Source organism: Phaenicophaeus curvirostris, chromosome 15, assembly GCF_032191515.1.
Source record: "Phaenicophaeus curvirostris isolate KB17595 chromosome 15, BPBGC_Pcur_1.0, whole genome shotgun sequence".
NCBI lineage: Eukaryota > Metazoa > Chordata > Aves > Cuculiformes > Cuculidae > Phaenicophaeus > Phaenicophaeus curvirostris.
In genome coordinates, this window is record NC_091406.1 from 6,142,784 (window position 1) to 6,161,183 (window position 18,400).

Here is an 18,400-nt window from a genome sequence, read left to right on the forward strand (position 1 = left end):
GGAGGAGCAGAGGCTTCCGTGCAGGCAGAAGAAGGGAGGACAGCAGAGGGGAGGGTGAGGGGCTGAGCCCAGTGGCCGGACAGAGTGGTGGCGCATGCACTTGGTCCCAGCAGCCCTGGCATCCCTCCCAGGCCCCCCACTCCCAGAGTAAACAACGTTCAGGATAAAACCAGAGACTGAGCTACACTTCAGTCCTTAAATAAATACAAAGACATCAACCACCCTCAGACCAGGCTGTGGCTGCAGCAGGCACCCGCCTGCAAGCGTGGGGTTTCCCACCAGGAGAGTCCCTGCTGTCACCCGCTGCTCCAAGGGCTAAACCACGCCAAGGCCCACATTGAAGCCCCTGGGTCGGGGCAGCTCGTGGCACACATGGGCCCTTCTTCCCTGAAGACACGGCTCAGGTCTCCAGTGACACCAGGCTTGACGACTCATGGGGAAGGGGATGGCCACCGTGCTGACCGCCACCACGATGGCATCTTGGGTGCCTTCTCCTTTGCACCTTCCCCGGGGGGATGCACTGCTGAGCTGCTCCAGGCCATGACTGCGCCATGTCCACCACACATCCACGCACAGGGATACGCAGCCGGAGGAAGCTCCTAGATATATACACATGGGCACACACACACTCCCTACACCTCTTCTGCAGGTATCGCAGTGTAGTCGGTCCTTGGCGTTAGGGCAATCCGGGACCTGCTGGTTCTGAGACACAAGAGGGGCAGCACGGGGTGAGTGCAGTTCTTCCTGCCCAGACAAGCCCCGTGCGAGGGATGCCAGCCACGGGATGGCTTTTATCCCCCAGCCATAACCTCATGGGCTGCTGGGGCTCAGGCTCCTGTCCAGCTTCACATGCTGCAAGGATGAGCCCCAGGGCAGAACTGGCCCCTCAGCTGATCAGAGGAAATGGCCACTGGCAAGCTGTCCCCCCATGCCTCCCCCAAGCCTTCAGCCAACAGCCCTTTGTCTCAGGGTGAAGGACAGGGGCGTTCTCCTCACCGAGGTTTTGAGCCTTACCCAAGTCCTTGGGGACCGGTTTCATCCCGGACACCGCCTGGGAATTCTGGCTGCGAGCCATGGCGCAGGGCGGGCGCCAAGGGTACTCAGGCTGCAGGAGATGGAACAGAAACTCTGAATTAGCAGGGATGTGAATCACAAGGCTGCGTCCTGTGTTCAGTTACCAGGATATTAAGGAGGAGGGCTGAGTATTCACATGCCAACAAGATCAGTGTGCTCAGCTTCCTGCTCAGGGACTCCATGGTCCTGCAGCAGCTCCTCACTCAGCAGCGAGCCCCAGACCTGCTCGCATGGGACCCTCACGTTGGCATGGGTAGGCACTCACCGGGGGAAAATGGTGGAAGTTTTGTCCCGGCGTGTGCTCGTTCGGCATTGGTGGCGGGTATCGGATCTGCTGCCACTCCTCAAAGCCATGGTACATGGGGTGAGCCACGGGGGGACTGTACTGGTATGGGTACATGGGGCAGGCAGGGCCCAGCGGCCCCGGCAGCGGCTCAGCGTGTAGTCTCTCTCCAGAAGCCTACAAGAAGTGGGAGATGCTGGGGACAGCCCGAGGGCAGCCCACTGCCACCACCCATGGCCTAGCTCAGAGCTGCCTCTTCAATGGGAGATGAGCGCCAGGCCCCCAGCCCTTCCACCTGGATGCAGTTTCCCTGCCAAACCCCACCTGTTTGTGCTGTTTCAGCAGCTTCTTCAGCTTCTCTTTCTCCTCCTTCTCCCTCTGGCAGTCGTCCTTGGAGGCTCGCAGCTGGGAGCAAGGGGGAGTTAGTGCAGTGCCCACCCTTCACATCTGTGGGGCAGGGGATGCTGTGATGCCCCACAGGAACACACACTGGTACCCCCAGGAGAGGGGCAAGAGCAAGAGATAATTGAAAAAAGATGCTCTGGCAGGGACAAGTAGCAGCAAAACCACTGCTCCGACCTTTCTGTCCTTGCTCAGACCCTGTTCCAAGATGGGCAATGATGCTGGGGACAAGAGCACACCTGACACATCCAGGGGCATATGGGATTCTCAGGGTGCTGCCTGCCACGCCCAGTGCTGCTCACCTGGTTGTTGGAGAGGACCAGCTGCTTCTGCAGCTTCTCCAGCTGCTGCTTCAGCTCTTCTTTCTCCTCGTTCATCCTCTCCCTGTCACTCCGTTCCCGCTGGAAGTCCTCCTCAAAAATCTTCACCTGGCGGGAGGGAGAGGTTTGGGTGCACCTGGCCAAGGGTGGACACCTCCCCCAAGCACCCCTGTCACCGTTTTGCCATCCCTTACCCCACCCGTTATGCCAAGCCCCAGGCATGAGGGTTGGCAGAGCGGCCCACGGGTGCAGTCCCTCCAGCTGACAGCCTGAAGGATGCAGAGCTCGGTGCCCCCCTGCCTCTGACCACGGCACAGACACCCACTAGGACTCCTGGGCTCTGGGCTGCTCCTGGTCACAGCAGGCTCTTTGTCAGGGAGGTCCCTCCCTGCCTTCAGCCGCTCCTTGTCTTTCCTTACCTGCTGCTTGAGGAGCTCATTCTGGGTCAGCAGCTCCTGCTGTGGCACCTTCCCTGCCGGCTCCATGGTACTGCCAAAGATAGGTGGTGGGGAGGCCTGGACATTTAGAGCCTCCTCTAGTGCCTGGAGAGGAAAAGAAAGAGCGGAGAGCTGGGTCAGAGGAAGGTGCTGTACGCATCACCCAGATGTCATGGACACATGCCCAGCGTGGAAAGCAGATATAACTGTGTAAGAGCAAGAAGGACTACAGATATCCCCCCAAACCTGTCTTTCCTGGGAGCCTAAGGAGATGTGGTGGGCATAGTCTGACACAAACTCCTGCCTGGGCAAAGAGCTGGGCAGAAAGGGGTCCATCAGAGTCAGTTTTGGATTTGAGAGAGGAGAAGAGGCTGGAGAGCATAAAAGACATTTTGCAAGGAAGGGTTGTGCCTTGGTCCCCACCTTGTTCAGCCTCTGGATCTCCTTCTCCTGGTACTCCCGCTGCCTGGTGACTGGAGCCAGCTGCTCCTGCAGGAACCGCATCCTCTGCTGCAGGTCCCTCACCTCCATGGCCAGCCTCTCCTTCTCTGCCTGCAGGACCCAGGGGGTTGGAGATCAGCCAAGGCAGGGCAATGGAGCCAGCAGCTCCCTGCCACTCTTCCCGAGGGACTCGCCTCCTCTGTTTCAATCCGGGACTTGGCCAGGAGCAGCTTGCGGTCAAAATCCCGTTGCTTTTGCTCCCTCTCTGTCTCCAGCTCCGTCAGTGCCCTGCGCGCATCGGCCAACTCCTGATGCAGATCTGTGACCTGCCGGGAGGGAGTGGGGATGTTGGCCTGCCCAGAACACACTGCGAAGGAGGGAGGCACAGGCAGCCCCTAAACCTTCCCCTCCAGCTGGTCTCCTCCAAGTCTGCCAGCCACCACCCAGCAGAGACATCTCCAAGCACCCACCTTTGAGCACCCCGCCTTACCTTCTGCTCATACTTCTGCTTCGTGGCTCGGAAGTGCTGATCCCATTGCTTATTTACCTCCAGCAGCTGTGGGGAGAGAGGGATGCCTGAATGGGAGCCCAGTCCCAGGCCCGAGCCAGCCATGGCAGTCCCCAGCAGCTTCCCATTGCAAAAGCACCTTGGGGAGCAGCTGGATGGAGATCCCAGCTCCAGCAGCGCTTCCCTGCGGCTCCGCAGCCCTGCCCCAGTCTCCCTGTGCTGTTCCCAGCCATGTGTCTCCGCTGCCCGCTCCCACCCTGCTCCTCCTGGCAGTGCCTCCCTCCCAGCCTGGTCCTCACCTCCCTGCGCTGGTGCTCCAGGATCTTCACCTTCTTCTCCTTGGCCTCCAGCTCTCCTCTGCCCAGTGACTTCTCCGCCGCAGCCCCGCTCTGCTGGACGCGCACGGGGTGGACCCTCAGGGCTTTTGCGGAGGCTGTGCCTGAGGCCGGCTAAACACAAGCCAGCTCCCCCTCCCACAGCCACCCCCACCCCCTCGAGACCCTGAGAAGCCACTGCGGTCATACTGGGACAAACTAGGAGCTCGATTAAAATGAGGCCACCTTTGCTGATATGTCAGTGGGCTCCCCACCTCCTTCTCGGCCCTTTCCAAGGGTGATGCTGCTTCCTCACCTGCTGCTGCTCGGCAGCTTCCCTCTTCCCATTATCCTGGCTGCTGAGCGTCACCATCCTCCGGAGCTCCTGGTTCTCGCACCTATGGGCAGCGAGGGATGGGTCAGCAGGAAGAGGCACCCAGGGTAGCCCCATCCCCCTTCCTTGCTGTTCACCCTCACCTGAGCTTTTCCAGTGCCTGGTTTCTCTGCTCTAGATCCCGCTCCAGCTTGGTTCGCAGCTCCTTGTTCTCACTGTGCAGTGTCTCGCACAGTGTCTGGGGGGCAAATGCCAGCAGCCATGAGGACCACCGCCAGCCCCAGGAGCCTCCCTGGCCACTTGCCTCCCACCAAGCCCTGGCATGGAGGTGGGCATCCACTTCACAGTGGATGGGCTTGGTGGGAAAATAAAAGGAGGGGAAAGCCCCATGAAGAGACCAACCAGCCCTCGCTTACCTGCAGAAATGATGTTCTCTGCTCATTCTTGTGCACCTTGGAGGCCAGGCGCTTGAGCTCAGAGGCCATGTAACCCATACGCACGAAGACCTGGTCCTTGCTGGCCTCCTTGGCACAGCCACTTAGCGTGGTCTCCAGCTGCTGCAGCTGGGGCAGTAGGTTGGCATCCTCATTCGGCAGCTGCTCCAAGTCCTAGCGATGGGAAGGAGATGAAGCACAGTTAGATGAGCTCAAGGAGCATCGTGAAATTCCTCATTGCTTATCCATGGCTCTGGTGTGGAGCTGGGCCAGCACCGAGAGACTCTGCAACAGCCCTTGGCACGCTGAAATATTGTGCCAGCTTTGTAAAGGTTTGACTCCCAGCTGCTGGACAAGGGGACACCAAGTCTCCACATGGAGGGGGACCCTATAGCAGCTCTCCCAGCCTGTGGATTTTCCATGCCCTTGGCAGTCTGAGCAGAACATGCTCCTGACTCACTGACAGCAATGGAAGCATCTCCACCCCTGATCCTTTTTTCCCTGAGCTCTCCCTGCTGGCACCAGGGCTAGAAATGCCAGCTCCTGAGACTGTCCTTTCCATCTACGCCCTGGCCTATGCTGGGAGCTGAAGGTTACCACGTGAGGGGTGGTCTTACCCCAGCCTCCACCTCCTCCTTCCTTCCACCCCCCAGCATGGCTCTGCAGCTCCCCTGCCCACCACGTCACACCAGGAGTGGGAACCCAGGATCTCTGGCAGACAGCAGTCATGGAGTTTAAATGGAAGAGCGAGTTTAAACGAATTTAAACGAAGAGGAATTTAAAAGGTGAGGGTGCACACCCACCACCGTCATGGCACACTCCCACCCACGCACAAGGGGTGTCCCCAACGGGTTCACCCTCCCCTGGTGTAGCTGGTTAAATCCTCCATTGCCTAGGAGACACCCCAAGCACAACACAGCCCCGCACGGTGCACAGCAGTGCTGCCAGGGAGAAGGTGGGGCCACGCTGGCACACCTTAGCCTGCATTGCTCCCAGCCCTGTGACTCACACGGCCACCCCTGGGAATGCCCCAGGTGACACCACATGGGGCAAGGAGTCCAGTGTGCCCCCAGCACCCCAGCCACGAGACTGCCGTGGGGGTGTGTGCAGGGCACAGTATGAGCAGCTCCTTCCACCAGAGCCAGCTGGGAAAGGGAGACAGTGAGGACCTGAGCCCTGGAGTGCCTGGAAGAGCCCAGGGGCAAGCACAGGACTAGCATTTGGCTCAGGTGCCAGCAGCCAAACCCCAGGCAGATGCCACCCCGTGGCTGCAGCCCAGGAGAGTCCAACAAGACTCAACACCTCCTGGAGCCTCTCTCGCCAATGCAAACAGGGATGTGCAATGAGAGTGTGTCCCCTAACTGGCACCATGCAATGCAGGCTGATGTTTGTCTGCCTTGGCTTCCCTCCCTTCCAGTTAATGTAAAAAGCCAAGCAGGACAGCGTCAGCCAGGGCGATGTGCAGGGGACAGCAAACAAGAGCACACGTCAGCAGTGATGGGGCTTGGAGAAGAGACCTGGTCCTTCCACCAGTGCAGGCGTCATGAGGTGAGCATCAGAGCACTGCTCCTCGGGTCATCACAACCTTTCCTGTCACTGTCATGTGGCACCTAGAGACACTGGTGTCCCCATCTGCCTGGGGCTGCTCTGCTGGTCCTGTGTCCGGGCAGCCCAGCCAGGCAATTTGTACTTGGGAGCTCTCTCCCTTGGAGGGCAGCCTTCACATTGTCCCCTGTCCCTGCCTTGACCAGGTCCTCCAGGGTCCCTCCTGCCTTCAGCCCAGCCAGGTCCCCTCATCTCCATGGGTGGTGGAGGCTGGTCACTGTGGCACAAGCCCTGTCCTGAGGGCTCCACATGGGGCTGGCTCTGCTCCCTTGGGAATGTCTGGGCGCAGTTTCTTTCTCTCTCTCTCTCTCTCTGGTTTGCCCACGGGCTGCTTTGACACAGGTCCCCCAGACCTTCCCGTGTCTGCCAGCAGCTACTACACCAGGACACTCCACTGCCTGCGTAGACACTCACCCATACTCCCAGTACCACCACCAGCACCACACCAACCGGCTCTGCTCTCCACCCACTGCCCACCAAATCCCACAGGCACTGGGGCCACTTACCGCTCTCCTGCTCTCCTGGGAAAAACCCTGCGCTTCAACAGGAACGATCTCGAACTCCGAGGAGGATCCCTGCAAGGGGAGGCAGCCAGGTCAGGTCTCCCTGGGGAATGGTAACCCTTCAGCCATGCCAGCACCAGCTCTTGCATTCACCAGACTCACACTTGGAGGAGATTTCCGAGCTTCCATGTCTGGCTGGGCACTGCCTGGGGTGGCCTGTGTGGAGCTGGGATCAGGGCCAATGGCTGTGGAGAGAGAAGAGGACGTGACCATGAGCCTTTGAGAAATCCCTGGCACAGGGATAGAGAGAGTAGACACCCCTAGTTTCTATCCCAGCTGTGGGAATGGGACAGAAACCTCCCTCCAGGTGTCATAAGTATGGCAGTAGTTCAATACACTCCAGAGATGACAGGGCTGCAAGAAACCTTCTCGAAAGTCTCCTTCACGTCCTTTCCCTGAGCTCAAGATCCTAAGCCATCAGGTTATCCTTCCCCAGTGAGCCTCCCGTCTCCTACCTCCGGTTTCCACCAGGTCCTCCAAGGAAGATGATCCTATCAGCATTTTGTTATCCTTCACGAGGTCCTCTGCCTTCTGCCGCAGCTTGGATGCCTCCACCTGGGACTCCTCCAACAGCTCTCCTGTCATGGATAATAGAAAGGTGCTCAATCTCCCTTCCCCAAGTACCTGTTCTGCAGCAGCTCCAGCCCCCTGCCTGGGGAGAAAATATGAGCCTACAGGAAAGCTGGGGAGGGGCTCTTGATCAGGGAGCACAGTGATAGGATGAGGGGTAAGGGGTTTAAGCTGAAAGAGGGGAGATTTAGATTAGATATTAGGAAGGATTTTTTTGCTGTGAGGGTGGTGAGGCACTGGCACAGGTTGCCCAGGGAAGCTTGGGCTGCCTCATCCCTGAAGGTGTTCAAGGCCAGGTTGGATGGGGCTTTGAGCAGCCTGGTCCAGTGGGAGGTGTCCCTGTCCATGACAGGGGGGTTGGAACTGGATGATCTTCAAGGCCCTTTCTAACCCAAATGATTCGATGATTCTATGAAAAGTGCTCAGCATGTCCTTCTTCATCCAGAAAGAGCTTTTTGTGGCCAAATCCAACAGCAAAGCTACATCAGTGGCTCACTGCCTACACAGTCCCACATGCTGACACACAGAGGACTGGTCACAGGAGGCAGAAGGGCTGCACTGCATCTCTCAGAGATCTCCTCTGCTTCCCAGAAGGGCTGAATTTAAGCCTACATGGTGCAGAGTCAAGCCTGCCAGCTTGGGGGTCTGGCACAGGCAATGCAATCTTCTCCCCACTTCAGGTGCCTCCTCCCACACCAGTGGGTCTTCGTCCCAGGTAGGAATATGGTGACGTGATGGGAATCATGAGGCAGCTGGAAATTCGGCTGCAGAAGCAGGACTTGAAAGTGGAAGTTGGGTCACGAGACCAAAAGCAAAACTGGGGGCGGGCAAGGGGAAGGCAGCCAAGGAGAAGAAAGGGGGTGGCACAACTCAGCTGGAGAGTTTCAACACAAACATGTCCCTGCCACTACAAGGAGCTCCCAGTACCGCAGCCTTTGAGCAGCACCCAGGAAAAGCCCCTGATCTGACAGGGCTTGCAGAAGGAGGGGGCTTTCACCAAAGGCAGAATGGATCCTGGCATCTCTGTGACCTGCCACTGCAGGACTCCAAGGAGCTGACCTTGCTCCATCACTTGACTTCCTTTTCCAGCCATTTATCCCACCATAAAGCACCCCAGGTGTTCATAAAAAGCCTTTCTCCCTCTGCACCCCCATCTGAAAAAGCTGACACACCCTGCTCAGCCCCCAGGATGGGGAGAGCTTCACTGCTGCCCCATCCCAAATCCCCCAGCCTCTTAGAGCACTTCTCAATAGAGCAAGAAACCCTCAAGCTCGGTAGGCACAGGCTGAGCTTCCCCAAAGGCAAATCTCGTCCCCCTGCCACACAGCAGTTACCGATAGACTTGATCCCCTGCATCTTCTCCTTCAGCCGGGTGTTCTCCTCCACCAGCCGCTCAAAGGCTGTGGATACATTTTCTTCCGAGCCCCCGCCAGGGTCATAGATGCGGTAGGGTCCTCTTCCTTCCATGCCTGCCATTCAGTCGCCTACCTCCCAGCCGGGCATCCCTGCAGGGCAATGGAGCACAGCGTCACCTTCCTCTGGCTCCAGACGGCACTGTGGTCTCCTGATCCCCACTGTGATGGGGTCCGGGGTGCCGTGCTGGAAGAAGCCGTGCTGCCTCACTGCTTGCCAGCCAGCAAAGAAGTGTCCCAGGTGAAGGCACTTCCCCCTCCAGCCCTGCTTGTGGTGAACGTGACTCAAAGCCATGAGAAATGTCATGCGAGGAGGCATCAGCAGCAGCTCTGCTTGGGGCTGGCTCTTGCCCTTTTGGGACCACCTGCTGCTGCATCCCAGGAGAGATGGAGACCCTGTCCAGGAGCATCGACCCACACCAGCACGGACCCAGGCACTGTCACTGGAGCATCCTGCTTACCGCAGGGTATTTTTAGGGAGCAGAAAGGGTTCTAGGGGGGTTGTTTGGGGAAGGGCAGTATCTTCAGGTCCAAAATCCTTAACCTGCAGCTGTCAGATAGTTGGGGCAGCAGGGGATGAGCCTCAGCAGACAGGCAAGGACCTGCTCTGCCCTCCAGCTCAGCTGTCAAGGGCATAGCTTCCTGAATCAAGGCACAGGGAGCAGGCAGGTGTGTGCCAGGCTAGGGGCAAAGTATGAGGAGAAGAAACACCTGCAAGCAGCATGCTATTTGCTTTTTTAATTCCTTGTGTTTGTTGGTGGCCTGAGGCCTCCCCCCGCTGAGGTCTGGCCAGGGAATGGCTGGAGAGGATACTGGCTCGAGGTCTCACCCATCTCCTGGGGGTGATAAAGAAGCTGCTCTGAATTAAAGTGTAACTTATCAAAAATATCCACCCCACAAAGGCAGCTGGGCGCTCCTGAGTGGGAGGGGGCTGAGGGGGGCGTATTTTGAAAGGGGAAGGGGGGCAGCACGTACCCGAAACTGTCTCAACCTCAGACTAATGCTCAAGCCACGAGTGATCCAGGCTGATCATCAGTTCAGATGACCTGCCTGCCATGGAGCGGCAGGGACTTTCCAGATGACAACTGCCACCTGGCAGCATCCGCAAGCCGAGCGGCAATTAAAGCCTGCCTCAGCAGCAGGTAATTACGCATGGCCTCAGCAGTGCTCTGCTTTTGGGAGATACATCTGTCTGTAGATCTCCCCATCCTCCTGCTCTGCTGCCAAGCTCCCCATCGCCTGTGGACCCTGCGGGGAGCCGGCAGCCCCATCACAAGCAGATGGAGGTGGTGACTGCCAGAAGCTGCCCAGCTGCAGGGTGGGCTGAGGAGCAGCTATTTCTGGAGCCCACAGCAGCTGACAGGAAGCTGAAGAAGAACCGGGGCAGTTTCCATGCCGTGGGTCCCGGCACTGGGCAGCATCACCACAGCCAGTACAAAATCCCCTCCAGCCCCCTGCCACAGAGTGGGGAAAACTTCCAGAGCAGACATGCAGGTGGACAGGATAAAACCAAGCAGGGAAGCATGTGGCGTGGGGACGTGGTGGCATCTGACCACAGGGAAATATCATCACCTGGGGCCAGGCTACCTGCCCAGCAAAGGATGGGAACAGCACCACAGGCAGGCTGCCTGTTAGGGATTTAAAAAAGTAAACTTCTAGAATGCTAGAATTAATTGCGTGATTGCTTAGAGATGGGTTAAATTAGAATCACCTGCGTGTTCATTACAGTTTCGCATGAGTAGACCCTGTTCAAAACTTTTGAGTGATCTTTAAATGAACTCTTGTTCATTAACATGGATAGCTAAGGAGGGAAGAAGGTATAGGACTGACAGATCTATGGGAAGATGGCTTTGTGTTTAACTTCTGCTGAGTTGCAGAAGACCCAATGACCAATTTGGGCAAGAAAATAAGGGATTATGACCAGTTACATACCTTGAAGATAAGAAAAGAGTGGCTTGCCTGGAAACAGGAAAGTAATCAAACAGGGAATAACTCTTATTCCCAGCCATAAAATACCTATGGATCAACTTTTGCATGGAAAGCGTGTGAAGAATGCATAGGGGGTGGGAATTTGGACAACTACACCTTTTATAGTTTAAGAGTTTCTTTGTTCTGTGTCTCTCTGCAAGGAGACACCCAGCCCAGGCTGTAATAAACTGACTGTGACAGAATTCAGGTTTGAACTTTTCTTTAACACTGGGGACCCGAGCCTGATTTTTGCTGCTGTCTGATCACCACATGCTGCTCCAGGTCCCAATCCTGGGGCTCAGGGAGAAGCTGGTTAGCAAAGTGAACTTGCAGTGAGCATCTTGTGGGGCACCTGTGAACTCCAGTGGGGCAAATCCACATATGGGCTGGGGAAGGCGCGGACAAACTGCCCTCTCATGTGGCATCTTTTCCCCGTGTGGCTTTACAGCAGCTTGAAATACCAGCCCCCATGTTCTTGCACTCCAGACCCCAAACTGGGAGTTTTTCTACCTTGACCCTGCCCCTGTGCACTCCTGCATGGAACACTGAAATGTGAGCCAGCTGCACTGACCACCTTGCCAACAGGCAGGGCTCATTCACAGCAACCCCATATTCTTCCAGCTGGATGGAGCCACCGAAAGCCTCTGCTATTTCCGGTTCTCCAGGTTTTATCATGAATTTTTCTACCCAAGGTCTGCACCCCACCACGGAGATATCAGCAGAGGGGCCACGGGAGCTGTTTTCAAACAGCAGCCAGGGAGAGGAACTGAACTATCTCCAGCTGACAGAAGCACAGACCAGCTATGAATTCACCAACAAACAAGACCCAGAAGGAAGGGATGGTTTCCACTGCACCCAAACTCTTTGTTGGGGTGAGGGTGGGTTTGCCCAGGGTGGAGGAACAGCCCCATTTCATCAAGGAGCCGCTGGGACCAAGTTGTCACCCTGTAGACAGAACCCCGTTCCCAGTCCTGTTTTGTTTGTGGGTTTTTTCCATGAAAGTTCTGAAATGTGATATTTAGAGTGAAAAGTCTCATGTTTCAAGAAAAACACCAAGGGAAGAGAGAGAGGACTACAGACCAGCACCTAACGATGATTGGAAATGCAAAGAAAACAAAACTGCCACAAACTCCAGAAGAAACAATCAAACCACCAGAAAACTACTCTTTTTTTTTTTTGCCAGGCAATGGTTTCTAAGCTAATTTGATGATATTTCACAGCCCTGGAGGCTGAGAGACAGCCATGGACCACAGCTGGCCAGGTATAGCTCACTGGCTCTGTGCCCAGCCACTGGCAGAGGCTGCCAGATGTCGTGGTCACCCGTGGGCGTTGCTGGTCCCAAACAGGGCACCGAGACCTTTAGGTAGTAAATTTTTATGACAACTCAGCAAAGGGAGAGAATGAGAGAGCAAGCAGGCAGGGGAGACTCCCAGGCGAAGATGAAAGTACAATGGTATTTACACAGCTCTGCTGCAGCTTGGGAGAGAGCTGGCACCATGTAGCTGTGGCCAGGCTGCTGCCCACCACGCATCAGTGCCACAGCAACTCCCACACTGGCCATGCAGGAGGGGGAGAAGGAAATGATTCCTGCTTTAAAATTACCAAACAGGTGAAGATACAAAGGCGGAGGATGCAAACCCTGCAGAGCGAATGCGCCAGCCTCCAGAAGTGGCAGTCTTGGCAGGCCATCAATTCCCATCCCGCGATCCACAGTGGGAGCTTGGCCCAGCCCTTTGCAGAGTGGGGTTTTCCTTACCCAGGCGTGCAACATTCCCAGGAAGTCTCCTCCCAGCCAGGACTACACGAAGCAAAAGCAAATCCCTGCAGGCTTCTAGCATTGTTTTCCCATGACCAGTGCTGCCTGGCCCCTGGCATCCCTCCTCCTCAGAGGAAAAGCAAAAGCCACTCAGATAGATACCATGGAGGGATTTTTTTGTTTGATCGTTTTACTGGAAATCAACAAAATGTCACAGCCACCAGCCTGGTTTCTTTTCCTCTCCAGAGCTCCAGCAGATCCCCAGTCTCACGGACAACAATTCCTGGGTTGCTGGGCTGATTTCATTTGCAGGGAAGCAAAAGCAGAGCTGGCTTTAGGATGAAGCAATAATGAGGATTTCTGGGCACTGCCAGCCGCTCAGCTGGGAGTAATAAAAGAAGAGGAAAAGCAGACATTGCAAGGCTCAGGGCTCAAAGGGAAAGTCAGGCCCTCCACTTAAAGCATTTTTCTTCCCAGCCTGGCCAGCTACAGGGAGAGGGTGGGAAAGGCAAGAACCCCATCTGAAACGCAGCAGATGTTACAGACGTGCTCCAGCCAGAAATCCCACCCTTGCCCGAGAAACCCACCTCCCACAGAGGCTTCACAAAACAACCTGCTTCCAACAAGGCAGCCGGACTGGGTGGTGGTGTTCCCTGGGCCGCACAGCGCTGTTTTCATAGAATCATAGAATCATAGAATCATCAGGTTGGAAGAGACCCACCGGGTCATCGAGTCCAATCATTCCTATCAAACACTAAACCATGTCCCTCAGCACCCCATCCACCCTTCCCTTAAACCCCTCCAGGGAAGGTGAATCAACCCCCTCCCTGGGCAGCCTGTTCCAGTGCCCAATGACCCTTTCCGTGAAAAATTTTTTCCTAATGTTCAGCCTAAATCTCCCCTGGCGGAGCTTGAGGCCATTCCCTCTCGTCCTGTCCCCTGTCACTTGGGAGAAGAGCCCAGCTCCCTCCTCTCCACAACCTCCTTTCAGGTAGTTGTAGAGAGCAATGAGGTCTCCCCTCAGCCTCCTCTTCTCCAGGCTAAACACCCCCAGCTCTCTCAGCCGTTCCTCATAAGGCCTGTTCTCCAGCCCCTTTACAGCTTCGTCGCTCTTCTCTGGACTCGCTCCAGAGCCTCAACATCCTTCTTGTGGTGAGGGGCCCAGAACTGAACACAGGATTCAAGTAGCGGCCTTCAGTTTGCTGCTACAAAGACATCCTGCTTCATGCTGCCTGCTCCGTTTCTTCCTCTCACAGAGCTATCATGGCTGCTTGACACAGCGTTTAAAAACAGAGGGAGGCACAACCATCCCCGTCCCTGCACCTCCAGCACAACCCAGGCTACTCCTACCCAACCTGGTGTGCTTCAGCAGGGCAACAACCAAGCAGCAGGCAACAGTGGAACCACAAATCTAGGCCAGCAAAGCCACCTCTCTCACCCTAAGCGCAAGAATTGTTCTTTAAAACAAAAATCTGCAGTGCTGCAGTTTGGTTTCCTTCACAGTGTTTTGTACCAGCTGCTGGCGAGCGAGGACCCACAGCCCCGTGCTAAACAGATCTGCTGGCATGCGTCAGGGCAAAAGGGCACCGTGGGATTTCTTGCCAAGCTAGGAACGATGCCAAAGGCTGCAAAAAGCCTCTCTTCTTTTCTCCTGGCTTATTCCGCCTCACCACAGGCTCAAGGACGTGCCTGGCCGGAGCCTTCCTGCCTCCAGAACTCACCCCAGTGCCCGAAGTCCGGTCTTACAGCTTTGATTGCCTCTGCCAGCGCGCTCGATGAAATCTGCGCTCCAAAAGAGCTGGTGGCAGCAGAACAGTTCCTGCTCACCCAAGCAGGTGGAAATAAAAGGGGCTGAAGGGGAAAGGCTGCATTTGCCTCCCTGATAAGGGGAGCAACCTGTGCCCTGGTTGGGACGGCGAGGTCTCTGTGAGGCTACAGGGCCCCAGTAAGTCCCATCCAGACCTATTTTCACCCCAAAGCAGGGCTGAAAGGCAGCATCTTTCCTCTGTCCTCCCTGGGGCCTTAGCTTGGAACTGAGGGAGGGTAGACAGGAACGCAAAAAGGGTGAGGATGCTGTCATCTCCACTCCAGCTATTCCAGCCTCTGGATCCGCATCTGATGGGGATTCCTCCATAGACTGGTGGCCCCTTAGCGCCATGGCCACTCGGCACCCCAGGGTGGGATCCACGCACTGCCAGCCCACAAATATTGGGAAAGCAGAAGTGTTGGGCTGGGGAAACGCCAGGGTTGTGCAAGAGGGAGCACAGAGAGGGCCGAGCCGGGGGTTCTGCCTGGTGAATGGCACAGCACCCAGGCTGCCCAGGAGAGGGGAAACTGAGGCACGGCGCGACTGTCGCCACACAGGACGAGCCGATCGCGACCACCCGAGAGCCAGGTCACGTACATCCAAGCCGCGGTGCCGAGCCCCACCAAACCCCTCTCGGTGCCCGGTAAGAGCCTGGTGCCACGGGCAGGGCTCTTCTCTGTCCCAAGGGCAGCAGAGCCCCGCTCCGCTCTGAGCTCACCTGGTGCACACCCGGTACTGGTACTGGCGGTGGTGGTACCGGTGATGCTGCTGGTGTTGGTACCGGTACTGGTGGTGCTGGTGGTACCGGTGATGCTGCTGCTGCTGGTACCGGTACTAGTGGTGCTGGTGGTACTGGTGATGCTGCTGGTGCCGGTACCGGTACTGGTGATGCTGGTACCGGTGATGCTGCTGCTGCTGCTGGTACCAGTACTAGTGGTGCTGGTGGTACCGGTGAAGCTGCTGGTGCCGGTACCGGTGAAGCTGCTGGTGCCGGTACCGGTGCTGCTACCCCTGCTGGCGCTGATACCGGTACCGGTACCGCTGCTTGTGTTGCTGCTGCTACCGGTACCGGCGCAGCTGCTGCTGCTGATACCGGTGCTGCTGCTGATACCGGTACCGGTGTCGCTGGTACCGCCACCGGGGCAGCTGTAGCTGTCAATCCCGGTCCCGGTGCTGGTCCAGCAGCTGCTGCCGGTCCCGGTGCCGGGGAGGGGGGGGGGAGGTCACACCCTCCGTCCCCGCCCCCGGGAAATCCCCGCCGTGACGGGCAGGCGCCGCAGCCAATCAGCGCGGGGGATACGGGGGATGGCGGGGGGGGCACGTTGCTGTGATGGAGGGGGCGGGGGGGGGATGCTGGGGGGATGCAGCCCCCCCTGCCCGCGGATCGGTGGGGCCCGAGGCGCCCCCGGGGCCTCCGGTGCTTGTTGAGAGACAAAATGGCGGGGATGGCGGGGACACACACAGGGTCATGGAGTTTTAGAATCACTACGTTGGAAAGGACCCACAGGATCATCGAGTCCAACCATTCCCATCAGTCACTGAACCAGGCCCCTCAGCGCCTCGTCCACCCGTCCTTTAAGCGCCTCCAGGGAAGGTTTGGGTTGGAAGGGACCTGAAATCCCAACCCGTGCAACCCCCTGCAGTGCACAGGGACGCAGAATCGTGGAATCGCAGAAAGGGTTGGGTTGGGACCTTAGAGCCCATCCAGTTCCACCAGGGACACCTCCCACCAGGCCAGGCTGCTCACAGCCCCATCCAACCTGGCCTGGAACACCTCCAGGGATAGGGAAGCCACAGCTTGTCTGGGCAACGTGTGCCTCCCCATCCTCAGCATAAGGAATTTCTTCCTAATGTCTAATCTAAATCTTTGCCCTTCGAATTTAAAGCCAATCTTCCTTGTCTTGCCACCGTGCCTTTGTAAGAAGTCCCTCCCCAGCTTTCCGCTTTCCTGTAGCCCCTTTCAGTCCTGGAAGCTGCTCTGAGGTCTCCCCAGAGCTTTCTCCTCACTGAACAAACACAGATCTCTCAGCCTGTCCTCATGCAGAGATGCTCCAGCCCTTGGATCATCTTTGTGGTCTCCTCTGGACCCATTTCACAGAATCACAGAATCACAGAATCACTAGGTTGAAAAAGACTCACAGGATCGAGTCCAACCATTCCTATCAATCACTAAACCATGCCCCTCAGCACCTCATCATTTGATATCTATATCAAATCATATATTTGAACAGGTCCATAAGTTGGCAATTCCAGAACAGGACACAGAACTTCAGGTGGGGTCTCACGAGAGCAGAGGAGGAGAATCACTTCTCTCAACCTGCTGTTTGACATCTTCAACTCAATCGGGTTGCTCAGAGCCTTGTCCAACCTGACCTTGAATATTTCCAGGGATGGGGCATCCACCACCTTTTTGGACAACCTGTGCCACTGTTTTGCCATCCTTAGTGTAAAAAAATTCTTCCTACTATCCAGTCTAAACTTCTCCACTTTTTGTTTGAAACCATCCTCCCTTGTCCTATTCATAGAATCATAAAATCACTAGGTTGGAAAGGACCCACTGAGTCCAACCATTTCTACCATTGCTACAAACCTACTAAAAAGTTTTTCTTCATCTTTCTTATAACCCCCCCATAAGTGTTTGCTTAATAGCTGCTGGGAGGCTGTGCTGAGGTGTCCCTGGGCCCATGACTGTTCTAGCTGGTGGGCTGGGGCAGTCCCATGCTCCCCTAATTCCTGGGAAGGTGGCTTGCGAGCTCTTGCAGGTTCGCCGAGGCTTCCCAGGGCTTTCCTTCTCAGCAACTAAGCAGGGAGAATCCCCGCTGAGTCTGTATCTGAGTTAATGTTACGCAAGGAAATTACACCCCCTAGCCGGAGCGTTTATGATCAGGGATCCTTTTCCTCTCTGCCGATGCTTTGATCGTTGTGCATTCATGAGCAACAGAAAGCAGCCAGAGGAGTGAGAATCAGAGGGAATTCTTTCTGGTAACTCTTCAGGATTTGCTCCACAGCTACCCAGTTTTCTTTCTTGTGTTGATTTTGCCACAAGGAAGGTGTTTATATATATATATATCTGTATAAAACAATAAACCAGAAGCAAAGATAGCCTGCTGTAAGCAGATGTGCGGCTTGCTCTCTGCTTATATTCCTGACATTTCCTCCTCGGGTGGCTGCTGCTGGACTCACAGAGGTGTCTTTCACTGGCAATTGTGCTGTTTCCAGCTGTCCCAGTCCTGGCTTTCTACTCAGCTCTCTTCAGACAGTTCCACCGCTTCTTGGCAATTTGATGATTGGGTTGTAAAAATGAAATAAAACCAAGCTGTTTCCCCTGACTGCACTTTGCTCCAACAAGGATGTTGCCCCTGGCAGCCTGGCTGGGTTATGAGACAGCTCAGCGGGTGCTGGGACCCTCATGTGCTCTTCGGCTGAGCTTGTGTCTGAGGTCTCAACTGGGGATGAGACAGCAGGACCTCACACACAGGCAACATCTTCCCCTTTGTTTCCCAAACAGCTTCTTTTACCCCAGAAGCCCAGTGGTGTTCTGTAAACCCTCAGAAATCCTGGCTTCAAAGCTAAAGGCAGCCCCCTCAGAACCAGAAAGCATCATGTTTATCAGGTAGTGCCTCAGCCTGCAAAAAATAATCTAACCCTGCTCTATTTCTGTGAGGAGAGTAGGGGAGGTGGCACGGCTCTGGGCTGACAGCTGAAAAGCCGCCTGCTTTCCCCTCACTCAGCCTTGAGCGTACTCACATCGAAAAAAGCATCGCTCTACTCACCTGGCCAGGTTGTGGAGGGACTCAGGGCATGAGAGCCCTTTGGGCCAGGCGCTCTCCGACTGCGATCCCCAAACACAGGAAGGCCAGCCCAGCTGAGCTTACTTTTAGGCATGGAGAAGGGGAATTCCCCGTGATGGAGGCCCCAGACAGCCTCTGCGCAGTTTTGATAAGGAGCCAGGCACCACTTAAAGGGCTCTCCTGTGCCGTCCCTTCCAGGGGCTGCCGAGCCACATCAGGTATTAGTCAGTGAAAGGAGGGATGAGGGGGGATGTGGTGGAGGCTGTGATTCACTTTTGGACAACTGGAGAACCTGGTTACATCATTCTTCTTTCCTGGATTCTGAGCGACTTCGCCAGATGTGCAAACACATCATGCTTCTCCCCAGGGAACCTGCTACAT

At 56.1% G+C, this 18,400-nt stretch overlaps 1 protein-coding gene across 6 annotated transcripts; it reads right to left on the reverse strand.

The window, feature by feature from the left end:
* Positions 1–164: 164 nt before the first annotated feature.
* TNIP1 (TNFAIP3 interacting protein 1) lies at positions 165–18,147 on the reverse strand. Of its 6 annotated transcripts, none has more exons than XM_069869008.1 (18): positions 18,002–18,147; positions 8,620–8,790; positions 7,171–7,293; positions 6,818–6,900; positions 6,659–6,727; positions 4,530–4,721; positions 4,257–4,351; positions 4,096–4,177; positions 3,765–3,854; positions 3,448–3,513; positions 3,148–3,283; positions 2,940–3,064; positions 2,499–2,621; positions 2,062–2,187; positions 1,682–1,762; positions 1,340–1,534; positions 1,015–1,105; positions 165–702 (listed from the first exon to the last, which is right to left on the reverse strand). In XM_069869008.1, the coding sequence occupies exons 2-18, from the start codon at positions 8,759–8,761 to the stop codon at positions 677–679; spliced, it is 1,845 nt and encodes a 614-aa protein (XP_069725109.1). In that variant the 5' UTR covers positions 8,762–8,790; positions 18,002–18,147; the 3' UTR covers positions 165–676. The 6 variants fall into 6 exon arrangements, with proteins under 6 accessions (XP_069725109.1, XP_069725108.1, XP_069725106.1 ...); XM_069869007.1 differs by having other exon boundaries at positions 2,940–3,068; positions 3,152–3,283; positions 3,765–3,857; XM_069869005.1 differs by having other exon boundaries at positions 3,765–3,857.
* Between the last annotated feature and the right edge of the window lie 253 nt (positions 18,148–18,400).